The following is a 20,299-nucleotide window of genomic DNA, read 5'->3' as shown; positions in this document are numbered from 1 at the left end:
TGCTTCATTGCTGATGTAACATTTTAGGAGTTCTCAGTTTAAATGTAGGTAGCAGACTCTTAACCATACCTTGCTTCTGAATATCATGAGTTTGCATTTTCAGTTTCTTACTGGAAAAAAAAGCCTCAATATTGCTGGGGGAATAACTGAGTCATGAGGCGTAGAGGCACTGAGGTGGCACTGAGTGCAATACTACAGAAGGAGATCTGGGTATCTCGTGCATGCAGATTGAGTGTGAAGGTGGTAAAGTTCAGCTGCTTTACTTTCCCTCTCAGCTCTGTTTCCTTTTGGAAGGATTGGCTTTCAGCTGTGACTTCTTTTCCACGCTGATTGTTTTCCAGAATGATTGGAAAGCAGGAGAAGTAGCAAATCACCCTTTTGCCTTAGTGTTCTGTTTTCCCTGCCACGTTTAAACAGACTCACAGAAATTGAAGAAATGAAAAAGCAGCATTCCAGCTAAAATAGGCCAAGGGTGCTGCTGTTCAGACCTTTCTGGTTCTGCGGGCCAGCTGGGAGTCCAAGTATAAGTCTGTTCCAGTTGGGTCTTTCATGTTGACGTGTAGATAGAAATAGATCCCCTTTAGGCAGTCTAGATGTGTTCTTAACTGATGAAAATAAAACACCCAGTCACTGTGGAATGTCTCATTTGGGCTTTATGTAAGAGTTGTTTGAAGTCTCTTGGCATGGGGAAGACCTTTAAATTTGGGTCCTGTATTAGTAAGATTCCAGTAATGAACCTCAAAAATGAGAGCCATGAATTTCCTAGTGCCATCACCTTATTCTCTACTACGTGTCCTTCTTTAGGTGGGAGGTGGACTGCAGTGCCTGTGCTGTGTAAAAACAGGCATCAAAGGTAGCTGGTACGTAAATACTGCATCCTTTGCTTTCACAGAGCACACCTCTACCAGAAAAAAATTCCCTCTGTTGGAGCAAATGGTAAAAGTGACACCAGTCTCTATTTTTGAGTCAGCAGCATACATACCTCTCTCCGATGGCAGTGCAGGGTGTGTGACGTTGCAAGTCCAGATGAAAACTGTGCAAGTGCATCTCACAGCTTGTGCTAGTTTGGAGGATGATACGGAGGTGACTTCCTAAGCAGAGAAAGGTACTAACAATGTTGGGTTTTATGCAGGAGTAGAAGTGATAGATCTGCTGTTACGTGACACTGAGGGCACAGAATCTGTCTGTTACTTGCCTGTTAAGGAGTGAGTCTCTGTGTGCTGTTTCATTTTACCTGTGGCTCTGATACCTAACGGTTTTCTGGTGTTGCCTCTATTGCTTTAATTCTCTTCACAATAACAAGGAGTGTCTCTTCTACTTCTCCAGATGTTCAAACTGTGCTTTAGCAGTTGGCAGAGAGATGTGTACGAGGCTAGAGGCACGCTCTTTTAAGACTAAGCTATAGCCTTCTTGTAATACTACTACTTAGCTTGCTGTCTTTCTACCCTTGAATACAGTTCTGAACTACAAAAAATGGGCTTGCCAGGGGGTGGGAAGAAACGTGAGGGCGTGGAACACATACTGGGAATTTCCCAGCAGCTGACATAAGAATTTGTTCTGATTGCCAGTGGTTTGCAATCAGCTCCTCCAAGAGTTTGCTGCTGAGAAAACAGAGCTTCCTTTCCCAGGACAGTAGGGTTACGTGATGGTGGCTGCAGGTTTTTACTTGCCTTTTTCTCCTGTTCTGTTCTTGCTGTTGGTGGTCACTTTTACCCATTGCTTGGGTTCGAAATGCAAAGAACATGAATATCCCTTTGGTACAAAATGCTGCAAGGACTGTGCACCTGGTAAGTAACCTTCACTGTATGGTTATGGTACTTGTTTGATACGATATCAATCAATTAATAACTTGCAAGTGATAGAAAATATCTTGATGAAAATATTCAAACTAGGAAGTAAACATGGGGAAAAAACTAATTGAGGAATGTTCATTGCTTTAGGAGGACAGTTATCTTGTAGCTTACTGAATTTATGAACCTTCTCTAGGGATACAGCATTTCATTGCTGTGGCTCAGTTTCCCTCCTGTGTCAGTTTGGTGCATTTTCACTGTGGGAGTGTTATCTGGGAAAAGGTGGTAGGAGTTACCTACTAAAAAGAATTTCAACCCAGAAATCTTGAATAATGGCAAAAAAAACCTTTAGGTTATTCTCTTGCTATGGATGCTTTAGAAACTGTTTTTCTAGCAAGGCTTTTTCTACTTAAGGCTTGGTGTTGGTTTTTTTTTCTTTTTTTTTAAGGAAAAAGCTACACTATTAAACAAAAATTGAAGAACTATAAATGAGAAACACCCAACTTTCTGTTCTTGTTAGTCTGTGAGCGGATTCTACAAAGGTGCTTTCTATTTTCATGACTGTCTACCACACGAAATCGATGTTATGCAGTCTGTTGCAGTAGAAATTGAACATGGTGTTGTCTTCAGATGCCAGTTGCGATAAGTTGGCCTTCAGTATGAAACTTAAAGCTTGAGGCAGTCTCATTACTGCCTTATTCCCAAAACTATGGAAACCTGAGTGTTTTTGGGCTCAGTTTAAGGAAATTTATACTTGCATGCAGATACACAAGATTGCTTATATCTCAATTATTTTGTTTCTCCTTGACCTGCAAGGTGGAGGATCAAAATGAAAGAAACAATGTGTGAGGATAAGGATTAGTTAAGGGTAGTATTTAACTTCAGCTGGAAGACTCCTGGTCATTCAGGCTGATCACGGTTCCTGCAGCTTATGCTGTATGAAGAGAAATTAGTGAGATAGAGGAATTTGATTCCTTCTCTGAACTTGGCTGTTAATCTGCTGTTTCATTTTGGGCAAGTGGTTTTGCTTGCCTACCTTGGCATCCCAGTGCATAAATCTGACCTTCTGTAATTGTGCTTGATATGATTCTGATTAGTACCTATGGGTGCAAGTGTTAGCTGGGTTATAAACGCAGTGTGTAATGCACCTATGCTCTTTGGAGTCGCAAGAAATGCCTGCCTTCCATCTTTTCTGTCTCTGTGTATGAAGTGGAGCTGGTAATGTATTTGCTACTGATGCTAATGCAGATGAGAATCAAAATACAGCCCCGTTCATTCATGTCTAATGTGCTTTAAGAATGCCAGCTTTGAGTTGAATTGCATGAGCTGTCTCACAATGGAAGGCAGGATCTGTCACACAAAGCTACAGCCTTACACAGATAACAGATGATACTAGGATTAAAAAATGTGTTTCTTTTTTTTGCTTTCTCCAACTGACACTGGCTGGAAACTCCAGTAGCGAATGAAGAAGTGATCTGGAGAAATGATGCTTCAAGTGCACTGGGAGACTCATCTGTGCTCTCAAGTCTTAGCAAATTGCCTGGCTTCTACTAGCCTGCTTTCACTGCTTAATTTATAGCTGATGCTATATAGAGCAACAATTCTAGGGGTTCTGGCATGTGTAAATCTGCTGAATGTTTCAGTCAGAGTTGTAAGTGAAACTCTGACTTCCTGGACAATTTGTTCTAGTGCGTGATAACGAAGAGGATTTCCTCCTTATAACAATCAGTTCTTCCTTCTATATTGTCTGTGTTTTAGGTGAAAGAATGAGAAGCCGCTGCACAGCAACAGCAGACACAGTTTGTGCCCCCTGTCAAGACAATTACTTTAGCACTGAGCACAATCACAGCTTCTGCAGGAGTTGCACAGTCTGTGACACTAGTAAGTCAGTTATACTGTGCTCAGTTCTGGATGTGAACTTGGGAGGGAGTTGGTCTTCATATGCTTTCTCATCTTCTTGAGCTTCCCAAAGGCTGATGTCATACAGCCTGTCTCCTGAGAAGGCGAAGTCCAAAAACTTGATGGGCTATCAGTTTAATAGCTGATGTCTCCTGGTTGATATTGGTGGAGGAAAGCAGGCTTGTACTGCCTGAAAACTGATATCTCAAGTGTTGCTGTCGAACTTTGTCCTCTGCAGTGTCTGCAGGTTGTTTCTACACACAATTGGTAGGCCCTGAGTGGTGGTTAATTGATGCTTTCAATTTTCCTTTCTCCTTTATTCTGCTGTTCGTAGAGAAGGGAAGCGTGGAAGTGAAGAAGTGTGAGAAGACCTCTGACAGAATTTGCAAGTGTATTCCTGGTTACATGCCAGATGTCAGATATGCACTGGGAAGTGGTAAGTTAGGGATGTATGAGACTGACTTCTTGCCTCCACTTCAGATGTTGCTTTTTCTAGCACAAAAGCTGTCATCATTTGTTTAATGGGAATCTCAAAGTAAGTATTATAGCAGGGCAGTTGTGCAAACTACTACTGAGCTATCAGAAATTGTAATGTTCTGTCCATTAATATCAATAATTAGCCTGTAGAGAAATCCTTGCGAGTCGCAGACTAAAATGAACCCCTGAGCATGTTGTGTTACTTCTGTCCCAGGGTAGATCACTGTTTCTGTAGCCTGTGAGTTTTGTTGGATCTGTTCTAGAAGCTGTTAGTGTAACTACCACAGAGCTGCTATACAGTTACATTGCTAACTGAACTCAAATTCTGCTTTTTTCTTTTAGTGTGCTTAATGTGTCCTGATGGGTTTTATTCCCCAGGAGGAAATGAAAGCTGTCGGCCTTGGACTAAGTATGTATTGCTCATCCCAACACTTTCAGAACAAAGTTTGAGTTTTACTCTGTAGCAATTAATGCTCAAGTCATGATCTGTACAATAAACCAGCAGTGGATGCAGTGAAACTGTGTTGCTGGTCACCCAGGAGTCTTGAGCGGTCTGTGAACTGACTTGAGGCATCCATCCACCTTCTGCCCCTTCCTCTTTTCACATGGAGCACCTTTTTAAAAATCTAAAAAATCACCTTTAAAAAATCACCTTTTTAAAATCTAGAGATGTCTATAACAGAAAGTTCCCTTGCCAAATGCTGCTGTTCAAGGCTGTTGAGTGCACAGACGGCCAGTAAAGCAGCACTTCATTTTTTCCACTAATAGCTTTTGATGAACTTAATTCTTATTTACATATCTGTAGAACCTAGAAAAGCTGAAGGCCAAGTTTGCGTTGATAAAACAAGGTTCACAGGCTTTCATTCACTTGTTCCACGGAGGTGGCTTATAAAGTCAGTACTGCAACTACTTGAAAAGCTAAGTAATGTATTTTACTTCTCTAGCTGCAGCGCTATTGGGAAAAAGACTCTTCGAGCAGGGACAAAATCAGATAACGCTGTTTGCAGTGACAATGGGACACAGCCAGCTACCTCTCAAAGTGCAACACCTACTTTGCATCTTTCCACCAACTACTACAGGAATAATGCATCGACTGCAGTGCCTTCACCCTCCAGACCCAGTGTGAACCCTTTTGTTGTTTGCCCGGATGCAAAGAGCCCCACAGGCACTAACTGGGGTAAGGAGAGGGAATGACTGAGCATAGTCACTCTGAGAGCTGGTTGAGAATTTTCACTTGAAGCTGATTTCATCAGAAATCGGTCTTTCTCAGAACACTTATCTGTATTCTACACAGTCTTTAAGGAGGGGCTGTACAGGGTTCCAGACTATCTGCTAGTGTTCTCGATATGTGGGACTCTTGGGCTTTGTGGTTCAGGGTTATTGTTGCTCTAGCTGATTGCTTAGATGAGATCTGAAGTTCCAGGTTCCTTCTTTTGAAGCTAGAAAGCTGTGGAAATTCCATCTAAAATCGTCTTTGTTAATATTTTGTTTTTCTTCTGTTTTGTTTTTGCAGGGTCTCTATCACTTATCCTGATTTGTCTGATACTGCTTATCGTATCTGGAATATCCATTTTCATGTTGATTATCCAAGCAGCCAAAAGGGAGAACAAGAGGAGGCCTTGCAGGAACGACCATCAAAGTAAGTTGCTCTTTAGGGAGAAAAATATATAGGAAAGAGAATAATCAGGGCCCTTTGCTTGGACTTTGATCATTTCCATCATGAAGTCTACTTGGCTGAGTAGGACAGCATCATCTGTGCTTAATGCCCACATTTAATGTTAGTCCTGATGTGCTGGAGGACATACAGCCTCAAGTTGGTGGTGTTATAAAGCAGAGATTTGTTTTTCTGTTGCTATGCAGAAGGATTGAGTTTACAGTGTGCGGATGGAAATGGTGTGAAATTGTTCCTGTACAGCTTTTGGTGTGAATCCTTGGAGCGTTTACATCATTACCTGTTTGACTTGATTTGTGTTCTTCTTCCTCTCTGATTTTTATCTCATGTTCTTTCCCCCATTGTCCCTGCAAAAACAAAAAACAAACAAACAAAAAAAACCCACCAACATCAAAAAGAGAAATCAGTCTGTGCATGGAATTCTATTCAGAGCAGTGAGGATCCAAAAGCAAGTTTGTTTTTTAGGGAGCAAATTGTAGTTATTTTGCCTACATGACAGTGAATTCTTCATGTGACTCTTGCAAACACAGGAAAGGTTGACTGAGAAGAACTGACCTCTGTTTGTAATTAAATGGCAGTCTGGCTCTTGCCTTGTTTTCCTCATGGAGCAGTGGTAAAGTGTATTTTCCTTGTTTCCTACACTTATTCTTTGCTAGGACAGACAGGAAGGACAACCTCTGATCCAAATGTCACCTATAGCTGCCTATGCATCCATGAAACCAGGGAAGTCCGTGACTTTCCTTTTCCTTCCCCTTCTACTTTGTACAGTATTTCTGTTTTCTGTCTTTCAGAAAGGAGCTTTCGAATTCCTATCCAGGAAGAACAAGTTGACTCCAATTCCAGTCTCATAAAAAACTGAATCCACATCACTTTACTGCATCCTGTATTTCTGAGCCAGTCGATCGTAACGAATGTGACAGAACTTCCAGTTGCTGTATGTGTGGGTGGGTGTTAACTGTTCAATTGTGCTTCAGTTCCTTTGGGTCTCCCTGAGTGGCCCTTAGGCATCATAGCTGTTCTTAGTGAGCCATGATTCCTTCTCCTTAGCTCCTACATGCAGCATCGCTGCTGCCAAGCCTGAGTTTCTACAGTCCTTTGTGCATTTCTAACCAATCATATATGTAATGGGAGCCTGTTGTCTTTGGAAAGCAGGAAATCTTTATGAAGCAGTAAGCAGTAATCACTGAGCAGATGGACAAACAGAAAATCAAAAGACCTGCTTTAATAACTAGACTTCTGTCTTGTCCTGCAACTTTGAGATGCTAAGCAGAGCACATCTCAGTGCAGCCCTTTTGAGTGTTTCAGGCTAACTCCCAATGGAGTTCTTTGCCTTTTAGGTGGAGAATCTCCACAAATGAACCTAACCAGCTTCTTTTGTGCTTCCATTTTTTCAGCTTTTTTGCTTCTCACTCAAAATGAGCAATACATGGCATCCGTGCCTCCAGAGGCAGTTGTCACAGCTGCCAATTCTGGTGGTGGTTTTTAAGTGACTGTTGATAAATGGCTATTTAGTGCCACTTCTTTCTTTTCTGCCTGTCTCCCAGGCAGACCTTGAGAGAATGTCATGTTAAGTATTGAGCAGTACCCCCATAGACCATCAAATAGAATTATTCATGACTTCAAAACAGCTCAAGCTCTCCAATTGTTCAGAACATCTGTAGACATTCTCATGCGTATCAAAAGTAAAATCTGTGTGATTGCTGCCAGAAGGCAAAGGGAATGGTTTCTTCTTTTAGAATGTTATTAATGGAAACTGTAGTTCGGAGTAGGGGGAAAGGCAGGATACAACTTGTCTGTGCTTTAGACTTCAGAAGCTGTGAATAACTCATGTTTTGTCTATAAACTCTGTGCAGTCAGCGTACTTCTTGCTTCCTCTCTGTGGATGTTCTGTTGTGCTGAACACCCTGGTGTGGCTGTCCCCAGCAAGGCTGCTTCAGTCCAGCTTTGACTTCTCTGCAGTAAAATGCTTTAAACTGCTTTTGTGGGGTTTGATTGATTGCTTCAAAGTAATGTGGATGCAGGGAGAAACCCAGGAGCAAGCTTGGTTCCAGACAGTAGATTTGGGTTTGGGGAAAACCTTTTTATATCTTAAATTGAGTGCATGTACATGGACATGTAGAACTTCTGCTGGTGAGTGATAACCTAGTGACAGTAACTCCCTGGATGTTCACTTCTTAATAAGAAGAGCTGAATTTTTAACAGCACTGTGCATACGGATCTACAAGGGTTGCATTGTAGCAAAGGTGTATGAAGATCACGTAACAGGGGATAGGTGCACAAACCATACACCTATGCTCACCTTGAATGTGCTGTCAATGGAACCTCCATTCAGAACTGAAGAAATGTTCTTCACGTGGCTTGTGTGCAGTTGAAGCAGGCCTGGTTGTTTGCCTGCATGCTGTATGAAATGAATTTTGCTTCTGTTGTGGTGTTTTCTTCACACGTGAATCAGAATCTGTCTTGGAGAGAACACTTCAGACAGCACATTGAAAATGTAATGCCTGAGGAAAAAACTGACGTGTTACTGTGGATAGCTTTTGCTGTAATTTGAATACCTCAGTGTGTAAAAAGTTTAAGTGAACTTGAGATTTATGTCATTCAGATGTATTTTTCACATCACATACTCCTTAGTAGGTAACTTGTTAGATGTAATAGGTATTTTATACACATGGTATTAAAGCATATGCCAAAGTATGCAGAAGGAAATGTATTCAAGAATACTGCTGGTTGTGATTCATGTTTTTAAACATATGTTTTGTTATATGTTATACATATGGTATACTTATTGGCTTCCTATTTTGAAGTGCGTATACAATGTATGTAAACATTTGTATTATATATGAAGTGTAGTAGTGACTTTCAAATAAACTGTGGCTGTGGTGAGGTGCATGGATGACTTGTATGTCTGTAGAATACATTGACTGGTTCTGGATGGGAGCATAAGATGTGCACTGACTTTTTGGTAGGTTTCTGTATTGGGGCATTTGATTGCTAAACAAAATTCCTATGGTCCAGTTCTTTTGTTGAAGTCACACTGGGGACCTTTGAGACTCTGCTGTTCATCCTGACCTGGAGTGACATATTGTGATTTTACCAGCTCCAATGGGAGGTGCTCTATTACCTGCTAATTAAGCTTACCTAGGCCCTGCTGTTACACCAGCATAGCCACTGATTGCAGTGGCTTGATCCCGTGGACCCTGACCTACAGTAAAAACTACTGTGTAGTTTAGATCTGATCACAGTGACCCTAAGATGCAAGAATGGTTTTGGGATGCAGTTGCTTCAAGTATAATACAAAAAGCAGGATTGCCAAATGGTCAGACCTGTGGCATAGCAGGCTTTATTTCAGTATGCTGTTTCACTTCTGGCTGTCTGGGTGAAGCAAGCAAGCTGGTTTGCTCTGCAAATCGCACGTGGTAGCAGTCTGGCCTGAGAGCTGCTGGAGATTGGAGATAAGCCTCAGACCCTTCAAAAACTTAGAGCCCAAGCTCTGAATGTGGAGGTCATTGGGAGTGCACTGTGGTTTAGATACCATCATCTCACTGTGAACTGGATGACAGGGTGCAGTGAATGATGCTGAGAGAGGATTCCTGGGAACACTCAAGCAGTTCTCAGAAATGACACTTGGAGAGTTTGTAGGCTGCACTTGGCAGCCAATAACGTTAGTACCATGCCTTCGGCATAACTGAGCGAGGCACAAATACCTAATGAGCTCACTGTGACTTAATGAGCTTAATGGCAAATGAGCTCTGGCTTAATGGCAAAAATGCAGCCCACAGGAACAGAGGAGGAGTTGGCAGAGGTGCTGCCGTGGGACCAGAGAGGCTCTGTGGCATGGGTTTATTTGCAGCTGGTTTGGTGAATTTTACTTATTTTCTGCCCTCTGGCTGAGCTGCATGGGAACGTGCTCAAGTGCACTAGTTTCTTGTGCCCTCCTGTAAACCCTTGATCAGATTTCCTGCAAACCAGGGCCTAGGTGAATTGTTTTGTCTGGAGAAGGACTTGCAGCCTTTCAGTACCTAAAGGGAGCCTGTAAACAGGAGGGGAGTCAACTCTTTGAAAGCGTAGATAACATCAGGACAAGGAGAAATGGTTTTAAGTTGAGGGTGGGAAGGCTGAGGTTGGATATCAGGGGAAATTCTTTGCTATGAGAGTGGTGAGGTGCTGGAACAGCTGCCCACAGGAGCTGTGGATGCCCCGTCCATCCCAGGAGGTGTTCAAGGCCAGGTTGGATGGGGCTCTGGGCAGCCTGGGCTGGTGTGAAATGTGGAGGTTGGTGGCCCTGCGTGTGGCAGGGGGCTGGAGATTCATCATCCTTCAAGTCCCTTCCAACCCTGGCCATTCTGTGTGATTCTGATGGCTCTGGAAGTGCACAGCCAAGCTAGGGCAGCTGAGCACAACCTGCAGTTGCTCGTCAGTGAGGAAATCCAGCATGCCAGGTGTCTGAAGGCTTTTATGCTAATACAATATGAGCCCACCTGTTCTGGCTGTATTGCTGTAGGATTTCTGTATCCAGCATAATAATATTTGAAAAATAGCACGTTAGGTCTTGTTGCTCTTTGTCAAAATTCTGAATGGGTTTCTCATTCCACAATGAAAACTGTGGAACAAGCAAGCTGTAAAACCCCCAGTTAATAATATGTATTGAATCCTGAACACCTTGGTGCTGCTTTCTGCCCACATTTGTGTCACCTTACGTGCCAGAAGTGGAACTTTCCCTTCTCATAGATAGGAGCCTGCTGTCACAAAGTGAGTTCCTGTTTTTCAACTGTCAGACTTCCCCTTTTTTCGGAAATACAGGTGGAGTTGTGCTACTCCTCTATGCTGATAATAAGGCTATACTACTTTTTTTTCCCCAATATAACACAGTTCTTTCCTACAGACCTCTCTTTCTAATTGCTAGGGTACCAGTTAGCTTCTTTAATTCTGCAAACCACGCTTTTAATGTGAACTGTTTGGCAGAGCAGTTGGTAAAGTTACAGGATTTGTAAGGTAAATGCATTTTAGTTGGCATAGAGCCCTGATTTGAGAAGACATTAAAGCACCTGCAAAACTTTCTGCATGAATATTGTCACTAAAATTTCTCCAGTTGATTGTCCTAAGAATCACCTGTAAGACAGACTAAAATGCCTATAATTTTGCATTTTGAAGTGAAGATAAAGCCAGTTTTTCCACTAATAATTCAACTGCACACTATTTAGCTGCACTAACCATGATTTACAGGCCCTGGGGCCAGCATATTACATTTTTTTGTTTGAAATTCCTCCCCTGCAGAGATAGAAATTCGGTCATGAGACTGCTACAGAAAACAGGAGGAAAAGAATCTTGGGCTTTTGTCTACTCTATCTTTTCCTCCTAAAATATATGACGACTGCCCACTGTCGTGGCTACTGCTGATCCCTTCTATCATGCACTTTCTTGTTGTTATCACATCACCTTTGACCTGGAAGCGTATCAAAATGACTCAAGTTTTCCATGAGAGACTTCAGAAAGATCACATTTTCTGATAACGTACCGTGCCCAGTGATGAGCTGGGGAGCAAAGGCACAGCTTGGTAACGTCAAGGAGTGTGAGTTTTCTGCCTCTGTCTGGTTTCATAAAGTTTCCATCTATGAAATGTCACTGTTAGATTACAGCCTCTGCTCCTACCTTTTCCAGGAGTCGCTGCTTTTGGTGGCTAGGCTGCAGGCAACCCAGAGAGGTGACTCATTTCGTAGGCTAAAGCAGGGCTCTGCTGTGTGTGCACCAGGCTCCTTAGCGCTGCTCAAAGGTAGGATCCAGGAGTCTGGATAACTTTTTCCAGGTGAGGAAAATTCAACTTGCCTAGAAAGCCACACTTGGCTCCATGTGAACCACTTGCATTGCTACAGCCCCAGCCTTATTGTCGCAGGTCTGCAGGACGGTAATGCTCCCCATGGGCCAAAAGAGGGCGGGCACTGAACAGGCACACTGCAAGTACCCCAGGCTCTGGGAGCTGCCAGTAGTGCAAGCTCTGCTTAGTCCGAAGTCTTGAGTCCGAGTTAAAGTTAGTCCAGCAGAACTGAAAGGAGCATGTGAGGTTTTGTTTTCTAGTTTCCAACTGCAGCTGAGTTATTGTTCTGTGAGCTTTTTCTTCCCTGGTCTGTGGATGTTGTTCTATGTCATATGATATCCTGCTGAGCAAGAAGGGACTCAACAGATGAATGCCCTTGTGACACCAGGCTTACCATGTACCCCATCTGCTTCTTCACGTGTCCTGCAGCCCTCCAGAGCTGCTGCCCTGCCCGGGCTCCCTGGCACAGCAAGTCATGCAACCACATGTGAGATAACCCTCCTGTAGCCGTCATGGCATAGTAGAGGGCTCTATAATAAAGACTGGCAGATAGTTATAGCCAAATTCTGTAAAAACAGTGTGAATCCTCTAGCTTATGATGGAGTTATCTACCGTGGGACAAAAGGAGCTGATAAGAGAGAGCTAACAAGGCAGCATCTACCTTGATCTATCGTTAGTCATTCAAGAAATTACATAGATTTCATGTGAATAACCTCTTACTTGAAGAATTACATAGGTTGCTGTTTTGGTCAATGTCAGGAAACCTGACTTATCATTGATAACACTGGTAAAAGCAGCATCAGTAGAGCTACTGAACTTTCAAGAAATAATTACATTTGAGAAGTGGTTACTTTGTTTTTTGTTGTTCCTCCCAACCCCCAGCCAGCAGATTGGTAGATCCATTGACTCCAAAGAAGAAATCCGTCTTTCCCAGGACTCTTAATGCATTGTGGCTCCATGCTCAGAATAGAGGCTCTTTTATTGAAGACAGTCCTAAAATACTGACCCCTTCATTCAAGGCTGAGGAATCAGAGCATCAGAGACCATTCAGCTTGAATTCCAGTATGGTTCCTTGCAGAGTGTCTCTTTGAAGGGACCATGGCAGCAGCAAACTCTGAACCCCAAGGTATTTCTGAGCATCTCAGCTGGCAGCTTCGTCTCTTTACCTGTTCTTGACAGTTTTGTGCCAGCTATGCCTTTTTACTTCATGCAAAAGAGAAAGCATGGCGTGAAATGTGCTCAGGCAACCGTGAAGACCACGTTGCTTCTTATGACCTTGTAATTTTGAACGCAGGTCATATAGGTTGACAGAAACTGCAGGCCTCTGCTTGCCTAGGAAACTGCAGACTGTGAGGATTACTGGTAGCCAAAATGTCTAGTTTTAGTCAAATGTTGTCCAGTTAATCCTCTAGCTTCTTAATAAAACCACCAAACTGAAGGTGAGGAGATAAGAACTAGTGCTGATTTGATTAGTGAAGTGGTCTCATTTGTTCTGTCAACAGGTGCAGATCTGGCTCAGGTACCAGCGTGAGGCCTGGCAGCATCAACGTATGTCACACATGGGACTGAGCAAGAAAGGAGTCAGCAGATGAAATGTCAGTACCTCGGAGACAGGTAAGATTAGCTTCAGAAAAACCCCAAAGATTCTGAAGACAGACAATTGAGTTGCCTCTAAAAGGTCACTGCTGACACTAGTGGTTTAGTCTTGCTGTGTTTGTCAGTTTTCTGACTGTAATGTTCCATCATCTGCCAGTGCTTGCACCCAACTGCAGTAGTTCAGCAAGAATGAGGACATGTGAAGACCAATTCATAAAGCACCAATATTCCAAAAATTGGAGGAAAACAAGCAATTGATTCCTACTGTGATACAGACCAGCAGTATTGCTGTTAGAATGGCCTGGGACGAATCTTAACGTAACCGTGGTCAGGAATTTGACCATGAAGAAATTCTTTAACCATAAAGAAATTCTCTGTATTCCCATCCTGTTCTAGCTAGGGATAATGTAAATATCCCTATATCACACAAGCTAGGGATAATGTAAATATCTGCAGAGGTGGTCAGGGCTGGTGTGCATTTCAGAAGTGGTCATAATTGATTAGCCTGTAGAACATGTTGCAGCACTCAGTGCTTTTGCCTAACAATTTGACTTGACTGTAAGACTGTAGACTCCTGTGTCCCTCACTGTCTTCAGAGGATGAGGTAGAGGTCTGTGTGCTGCTGACTGCACCTTGTTTTCTAGCCAAGAGAAGCTCCCTGGTCACTACCTGTAATTTTCTGTGCGTTGCCCAACACTCATGATTCTGTTTGAATGAACTGGTGGCAGGAACCCTAACACAGGGTGCCAGCACTTGGTAGCCAGCTGGGCAGCAGCAGGCTGAGTGTCTCTGGGTTTCTGTGTAGCATGAGTGGCACAGGCTGTCAGTATTATGAGGAGCAGTGCAGTGAGGGAAGAGGAGGGGATCTCCTGCGTGGCTGGCATACAAACTAGCAGGCTTGCAGTTTCAGAAGAACAACAGTTGGCCTTCTGAGGGGGTTTTCTGGGGAAGGAAAAAAAAAAAGCCAAATCAAACCACTGGTTCTTGACCTTTAGCCTGGCAGCAGCTAGATGGGATGCAAGCTTTTGGCAGAAAGGTTCCACCTAGAAGGATCTATTGCATGCCAAATTTATCTGATTGCTTCCAGCTCGTGACAGGAACACAGGTAGATAGATGAATAGATCAAGGACCAAGTGAAGCACCTGCTGCTTGACCACTCTGTGAGCAATATGGATGAATCTTCAGGAAGAAAGCACAGAACACAGCAAAGGAACAACGATAGGATCTGTGTGGGAAACTTATTTAGGCATCACTGGCTTGTATTAAACTAAAGAAACAATATAGCAAGCCCTATGAAGAGCAAGTCAAATGCCAAGGTATGGTATTTTCCACTGGAACTCATTTCTCAAGTCTCATTCTCCTTTGCCTTGACCTATGTGTCATCATATGCAGTGTGGAACAGAATCCATTCCGAGCTCTTTGTGTCTGAATTCACCAGTTCAGTTGAGAACAAGATTGGATTTTAAAGCTTGTCTTTGCTATGCACATAAATGTAACCACAAAAAAGCAAGCTATCTAAGCATAAAGCAGTGTTGTGTCTGTGATTGTATAAGACAAGACTGCGTGAAATTTAAATCCAGCAGCAAGGCATGATTACAGGTGATATGTCTGTACCTATGTGTAATTTCAGTACAATTCTGTTGAGGAGCTGTTTTCTGCTACTTGCATCCCAGGAAAGTGAGGACAGAGGATCTGCACGGGTCCCTGCAACTACTCTCAATTATGGCATCAGGGCTGATCTTGGAGCAATATTATTTCCTCTTGGTTTCGTGGTGTCTGTATGGAGTTACATCAGCCATGAAAATAAGAGTCTGCTCCAGTGTGAAGGACTTGAAAACAGTGAACAGAATCAAGAAAATATATGAATGTTTGGCCTTAATGTACATTGCATATCCCATAGCTAAATCCTTGAGTGTTTCTGAATTCTCTAGGAGCTATAAGCCAGAATTAAATAGTCTGAAGTTCACGCTGTGCTTTAATTTGCATTGATTATCAATTGTATATCAACTTGCAAAACCCACTGAAAATCGAATTATGTCTTTCTGCATCTTACTCCTCTCCTCATTCAAGTCACTGGCACAAGATTGCTTAGCCCTCTAAGCATCTGATGGTGCAAAGCAGAAGCATTTCCCCGCCCCTCAAAGAACCAGGAAGAGCAACCACAGGCACCACTACAAAAAGCGCAGTACCTTCCCATAGTCTCAGGTGGAGGAGAATTTTAGCAGGGGAAGTCCTGATAGAAGCCCACCCTCGCTTGCTTTGGGGCTGTAGAGCTTGAGACATGACTGGACGGAGAAGAGAAGTCTGTCTCCTCAATACTCGAGCTCGCTTGCTGCTGGCAATGTACCTGTGGCACTGGGCACAACAGACTCTGGCAATATCGTGCCCTGATGGTGAGCTGAGAGCCATTGCTAAGGATGTAAAGAAATGCTGCCCCAAATGCCTCTCCAGCACAGGTAAGGGAATACGTTTGTCTTCTTTCAGGTGCGTGTGTGTGCTTTGAGTAATTGTGTATTCAAAACAAAACCACGAGGATTTCCTTTCTGCCCCACTAAATTCAAAGTGTCCTTTAGCTGCAGAGTGGACGTGTGTTGAAAATTTATGTGCCTGTGCTTCTTGCTCTGAAGTAGGAAAGGGACTGGAGGAGGCATTGTGTTCACTGTCACAGTGGCAAGTAGGACACTGGACCTGGTGGTGACCATGCAGGAGATAGTGGCTGAATGAGCTTTTAGAAACAATGTCATTCAGTTCCTTACTGAGGCTCCTTCAGGTCAGCAAAGGACGCAGAAAATTAGTGTGAATATAGTGAAGGAGAGGATCCCTTCTGCTTTATGGGCTGCCTCTGCTCAGTAGCTGGAGAATTCTTGTTCCATGTGGACAGAAAGGCTGTTCCCTCTCACATAGCACTTGCCAGAGGTGCTATGAGGACCCCAGGGTATTTCTACTCCAATTGACATCAAGTGATATAGGGTGCAGAAGGAGAGTCATTGCTTGTTTGGATCTGCTCCAGGATCCCCCACTAATAATACACAGAGAGAAGCATCCTGAAGCTATTTCTTTTTTTGTCTGCCTTCCTTACGTTACCAAAACCAATAAGAGGAGGCCAGAGGTGAGCAGAGGAAACTGTGGGCAGTTCCTGGTAGACCCGTACATTCCATCACCAATCTCAGGAAATGATCTTCACAACTTGCTGTGGGTTTTCAAACGTTTCCCTCATTTATTTATTTTTTTCTTTAGGGTCACAAAACCTTTGAGTTGAATAGTATTTTCCTTTAACTGGTCTCCCACTGTTGAAAGAACTGCTTGATAGAACTGTTTGCTGATGGGATCAAGTAGATGCAATTACTCCTTTGCTTTCATGAACCCAGGAACCTCACCATTAGAGATGACGTTTGTGGGGAGCAAGCAAAGTTCACAGTAGAATTCCTCTGGAAACAGAGAATAGGAAGCATGTTGGTTTTATGGCTCAGATTTAGACTCCCTTCTTCCAGCAGAGTGTAGAAAGTCACAGCTGCTGTTGGGAAAAGCACGGAAAGGGAACTTGGTCTTCATTGGCCAATGGTCTTTTGAGCATCTCCGCTTTAATGATGTTGAGCTTGGCTGAGAAGAGCTCTGGCAGCATTCTGAGAGCTGACTGGATGGGTTATTAATGTGTTTCGTGTGTATCAGCCAGTCAGGTTAATGGTGAAATGCATTTCAGTTAAAAGGCAACTCTAAATTCTCTCTTTCTTCATTGCAGGGGACAACAGCCCATGTGAAGAAGCAAAGGATGCAGACTGCAAGTGTCCTCAGGGATTCAGTTGTACTGATAGGTCCTGTTCCTCCTGCAAGAAAACTGAATGTCCAGAGGGCAAGGAGCTGATTAGGCTGGGTAACTAAAGAAACACAAATGTCTCTAAAAGGCAAAGCTTAATACAAATAGCTTGCTGAGCCACAGTTCCATTCACTTATTTCAATCCACTTTTGGGAATGCTTGCGATATAGAGGAGAGAAATGGTGTCTATATCATGGCTTCAGTGACTAAAACCCCTATGCACCCAAAGATGCAAAACTGGCAAGAGCTGCTTGTACATCTCTCCAGGAGTGTGATTCATAAAGCAGAAAGAGCTCTAAGCTGTTGTACCTCGGGGTCTTTCGTTAAAGGCACTGACCACTAACAATTCATGCTCTCTTTTCTCCTAGGTATCATTCACTATACGTATTCATGTAAACCATGTGAGACAGGAACCTATTCTAATGGTAAGAACAGCTGGTGCCAAAGCTGGACTGAGTAAGTATTGATATTTTTGTTCCATGATGACATGCAGGACAAATATGTCAGATGGGGAAATTGAATCAGAGACGAGATCACCAGTGAGATTAAATGATTGGGCTTTTTAAATTCAGCAGTACAAATTTATCTTCTGCCTTTTTAGCCAATCTCAAAGCAAACCTTAAAGTAAGCTGCTATGTATTAAGCCTGCTTTTAAGTCCAGCACAAACTGATGCAAAATTATGCCAAATATGGGCATCAGTTGTACCAAAAATTAAATATGGAGACAATTTTGATCTGGTATTATCTTCTTAAGGGGCAGCTTTAATTTTACCTGCAATGCTATGAAAAAGAAACAAAGGAAATGAGCTAAGGAAAGAGCAGTGGGAAGGAAGATAAGAAGCCAAGGAAGAAGGCTGGGGAGGAATGAAAGAAAGGGCAGCAGCATTCTAAATATGACTCTTTCTTCTTCTAGTTGTGAAAGTTCTGGCCTCCTAACAATCAAGCAAGGCAACAGCACACACAATTCATTATGTGGCTACCTGGTTAAATATTTGGACCGAGGTATCAGCTCACAATGCTTTGTTTCTTTGAGCCTCCTCTTTCTTTCTGTGTCTGCAGTTGCTGCCCTCCTGCATAGGTGCTACCCAGAGCTTGCCATCATGCTAGCTTGCTTTGAAAATGACTGTTGTGTTTATGCCAGTATAAGACAGGTTAGAGTTGTTGACCCAGGCAACCAGCAATTGTCCTAAGAGCACAGCTAGGAAACTTTCGGTTTTCCACTGAAACTCTGCTGCTTAGCTAGATTTTTCTCAGAAGACAATAGTTGAGTGGGTCATTCACTTCCTTTACAAGTATTTGTTCAGTCCACAACACTCAGAACTGAAACTGTGTGTCTCTTCGTGGATCAAACTGCCCAGGAATGACTGTTTGCAAGCTTTGCAGGTACTGAATATCAGAGAAAGCTTCTGTCTCTACCTTTCCCCTATCCCTAGAGGTACCTTTCAGATCCCTGGGCCCTTCATTTAGAGAAGCTATTAGTGCTGCTGAGAGAAACTGCTGAAAGGTGCTACTTTTAATTTCTGTGAGGCTGTCAGAAGTGTGAAAATTTGGCTTACTGTACTGCTTTTCAAGAAATCATTGAAGGTGAATCCCCCTAAAAAGCAAAAATCAAAACAGAGTAGATAGAGCAAGTGACAGTGCTGCTTTTTTCATGAATGCTTTTTACCACAGATAGTGATCCACTGCACCTTTGCCTGGGAGCACCTGAGTTCTATTGCAAACAACTGCACTGCTTTTACCCCAGGCAAATAAATTTCCACAGAAAGAGGAAGTTAATGATGAAATTTCCTTGGAAGCACAGCCTTTCCTTTGGCATTTGTCTGGGCACGCGTTTTCTTATTCTGTGTTGTATATTGAATTGCAGACAATGTTACAAATGATTCTCGGTACACCACCATGCTGGCCATCCTGACAGCAGTGGGTCTATTTGTTCTCATCTTGCTGACCTTCTTCTTGCATCTCTGCATCTGGTCGCTGAAGAAAGAAAAACACCCCACAGCTGACAGTAAGTGTGCTTTGTGGGCCTCCCTGTGGTTTTTCACTGGAGAACAGTGCGTGCTCCAGATTTAGAAGAGAGTAAGTTGAATAAATAGAGTAGATACTGATTTGCTGTATGATTTTTGGACTAGTTGCTTGGTTTCGCTATGATGCAGTGCCTCAGCTGTATCTTTGCCCCTCTCCTCAGAGTGGGTCTGTGCTGGAAAAGGTAATGGGGCGAATGAGCTGTATGAAGGCCTCTTGCATGTGCAGTGTTTTTGCTTATTCTCACTGCAGATGTGGAACGTAACATCTCTAGGCTGCCGTTGGCTTCACAACCATCCCACCACAGAGAAGAGACTTACAGCTGCCAGTTCCCAGAAGAAGAACATGGAGACAAAATACTGGAAGAGAAACCTTACTACTTCCAACCTCCAAGTCTCCACTGAGAACAGACAAACTGCAACGTGCTGTGAGAATGAGGAGCTGAGCTCAGCTATAAACCAAACAGGAGGGAGGGACTGGGTGCATAAGCATCATTATGTACATAGAAATAAGGAATGGGTTTGGGGTAAGTTTTCAAAGAATCCTAGAATGGCTTGGGTTGGAAGGAACCTGAGAGATCATCTAGTCCAGCTCCCCTACAATGGGCAGGGTTGCTAACCACTAAATCAGGCAGTGGGTCAGGCTGCCCAAAGTCCCATCCAGCCTAGCTTGGAACATTTCTAGGGATGGGGCCTTCCGTGCTGCAAGCACACACTGCTGATTCATATCCAGCTTTTCACCCACTAGACCCCTCAAGTCCTTCTCTGCAGAGGACTGTTCTCATTGAGTTCTTCTCTCAGTCTGTACACGTAGCTGGGATTGCCCCGACCCAAGTGCAACACTTTGCACTTGGCCTTGTTGAACCTCATTAAGTTCTCATGGGCTCACTTGTCAAACCTGTCCAGGTCCCTCTGGATGGCATTCTTTCCTTCTGCCATATCAACTGCACCACTCAGCTTGGTGTTGTCTTCAAACTTGCTGAGAGTGAGCTCGATCCCGCTGATGAAGATGCTGAAGATCACTGGTCCCAGGATAGACCCCTGGGGGACACCACTCATTGCCAGCCTTCACTTGGACATGAAGCCACTGACCACAACCTTCTGGCTGTAACCATCAACCAATTCCTTATCCAGTGTATAGTCTACCCTTCACATCTGTCTCTCTCCAATTTAGAGATAAGGATGTGGTGTGGGACCATGTTTTGCTTTGATTCTTCT

The 20,299-nt window shown here is 43.3% G+C and overlaps 1 protein-coding gene across 8 annotated transcripts; it reads left to right on the top strand.

Moving 5' to 3' along the window:
• Window positions 1–83: 83 nt before the first annotated feature.
• On the top strand, window positions 84–19,683 carry TNFRSF4 (TNF receptor superfamily member 4). 8 transcript variants are annotated; one of them, XR_006170971.1, is made up of 10 exons: window positions 84–1,787; window positions 3,549–3,671; window positions 4,024–4,125; window positions 4,509–4,575; window positions 5,111–5,343; window positions 5,680–5,805; window positions 12,533–12,776; window positions 13,153–13,264; window positions 14,334–14,562; window positions 15,317–15,532. XR_006170971.1 is itself a non-coding variant. In XM_042831537.1 (9 exons), exons 4-9 carry the CDS (start codon window positions 15,528–15,530, stop codon window positions 19,484–19,486), a joined length of 777 nt encoding a protein of 258 aa, XP_042687471.1. In that variant the 5' UTR covers window positions 5,737–5,805; window positions 12,533–12,776; window positions 13,153–13,264; window positions 14,334–15,527; the 3' UTR covers window positions 19,487–19,683. The 8 variants fall into 8 exon arrangements, 2 of the variants coding, with proteins under 2 accessions (XP_042687470.1, XP_042687471.1); XR_006170973.1 differs by adding an exon at window positions 6,630–6,772 and having other exon boundaries at window positions 14,334–15,532; XR_006170972.1 differs by lacking the exons at window positions 14,334–14,562; window positions 15,317–15,532 and adding an exon at window positions 16,986–17,009.
• The last annotated feature ends 616 nt before the right edge of the window (window positions 19,684–20,299 follow it).

This window comes from Centrocercus urophasianus, unplaced genomic scaffold (genome assembly GCF_019232065.1).
Source record: "Centrocercus urophasianus isolate 14NV4802_14NV808 unplaced genomic scaffold, USGS_Curo_1.0 seq_36, whole genome shotgun sequence".
Lineage (NCBI taxonomy): Eukaryota > Metazoa > Chordata > Aves > Galliformes > Phasianidae > Centrocercus > Centrocercus urophasianus.
This window is presented reverse-complemented; position numbering and strand designations above follow the sequence as displayed.

Coding starts and splice junctions, on each gene's coding strand:
- TNFRSF4 (XM_042831536.1), top strand. CDS start 1,646: ATGGTGGCTGCAGGTTTTTACTTGCCTTTTTCTCCTGTTCTGTTCTTG. Junction 3,672..4,023: donor TTGCACAGTCTGTGACACTA/GTAAGTCAGTTA, acceptor TGCTGTTCGTAG/AGAAGGGAAGCGTGGAAGTG. Junction 4,126..4,508: donor CAGATATGCACTGGGAAGTG/GTAAGTTAGGGA, acceptor TTTTTCTTTTAG/TGTGCTTAATGTGTCCTGAT.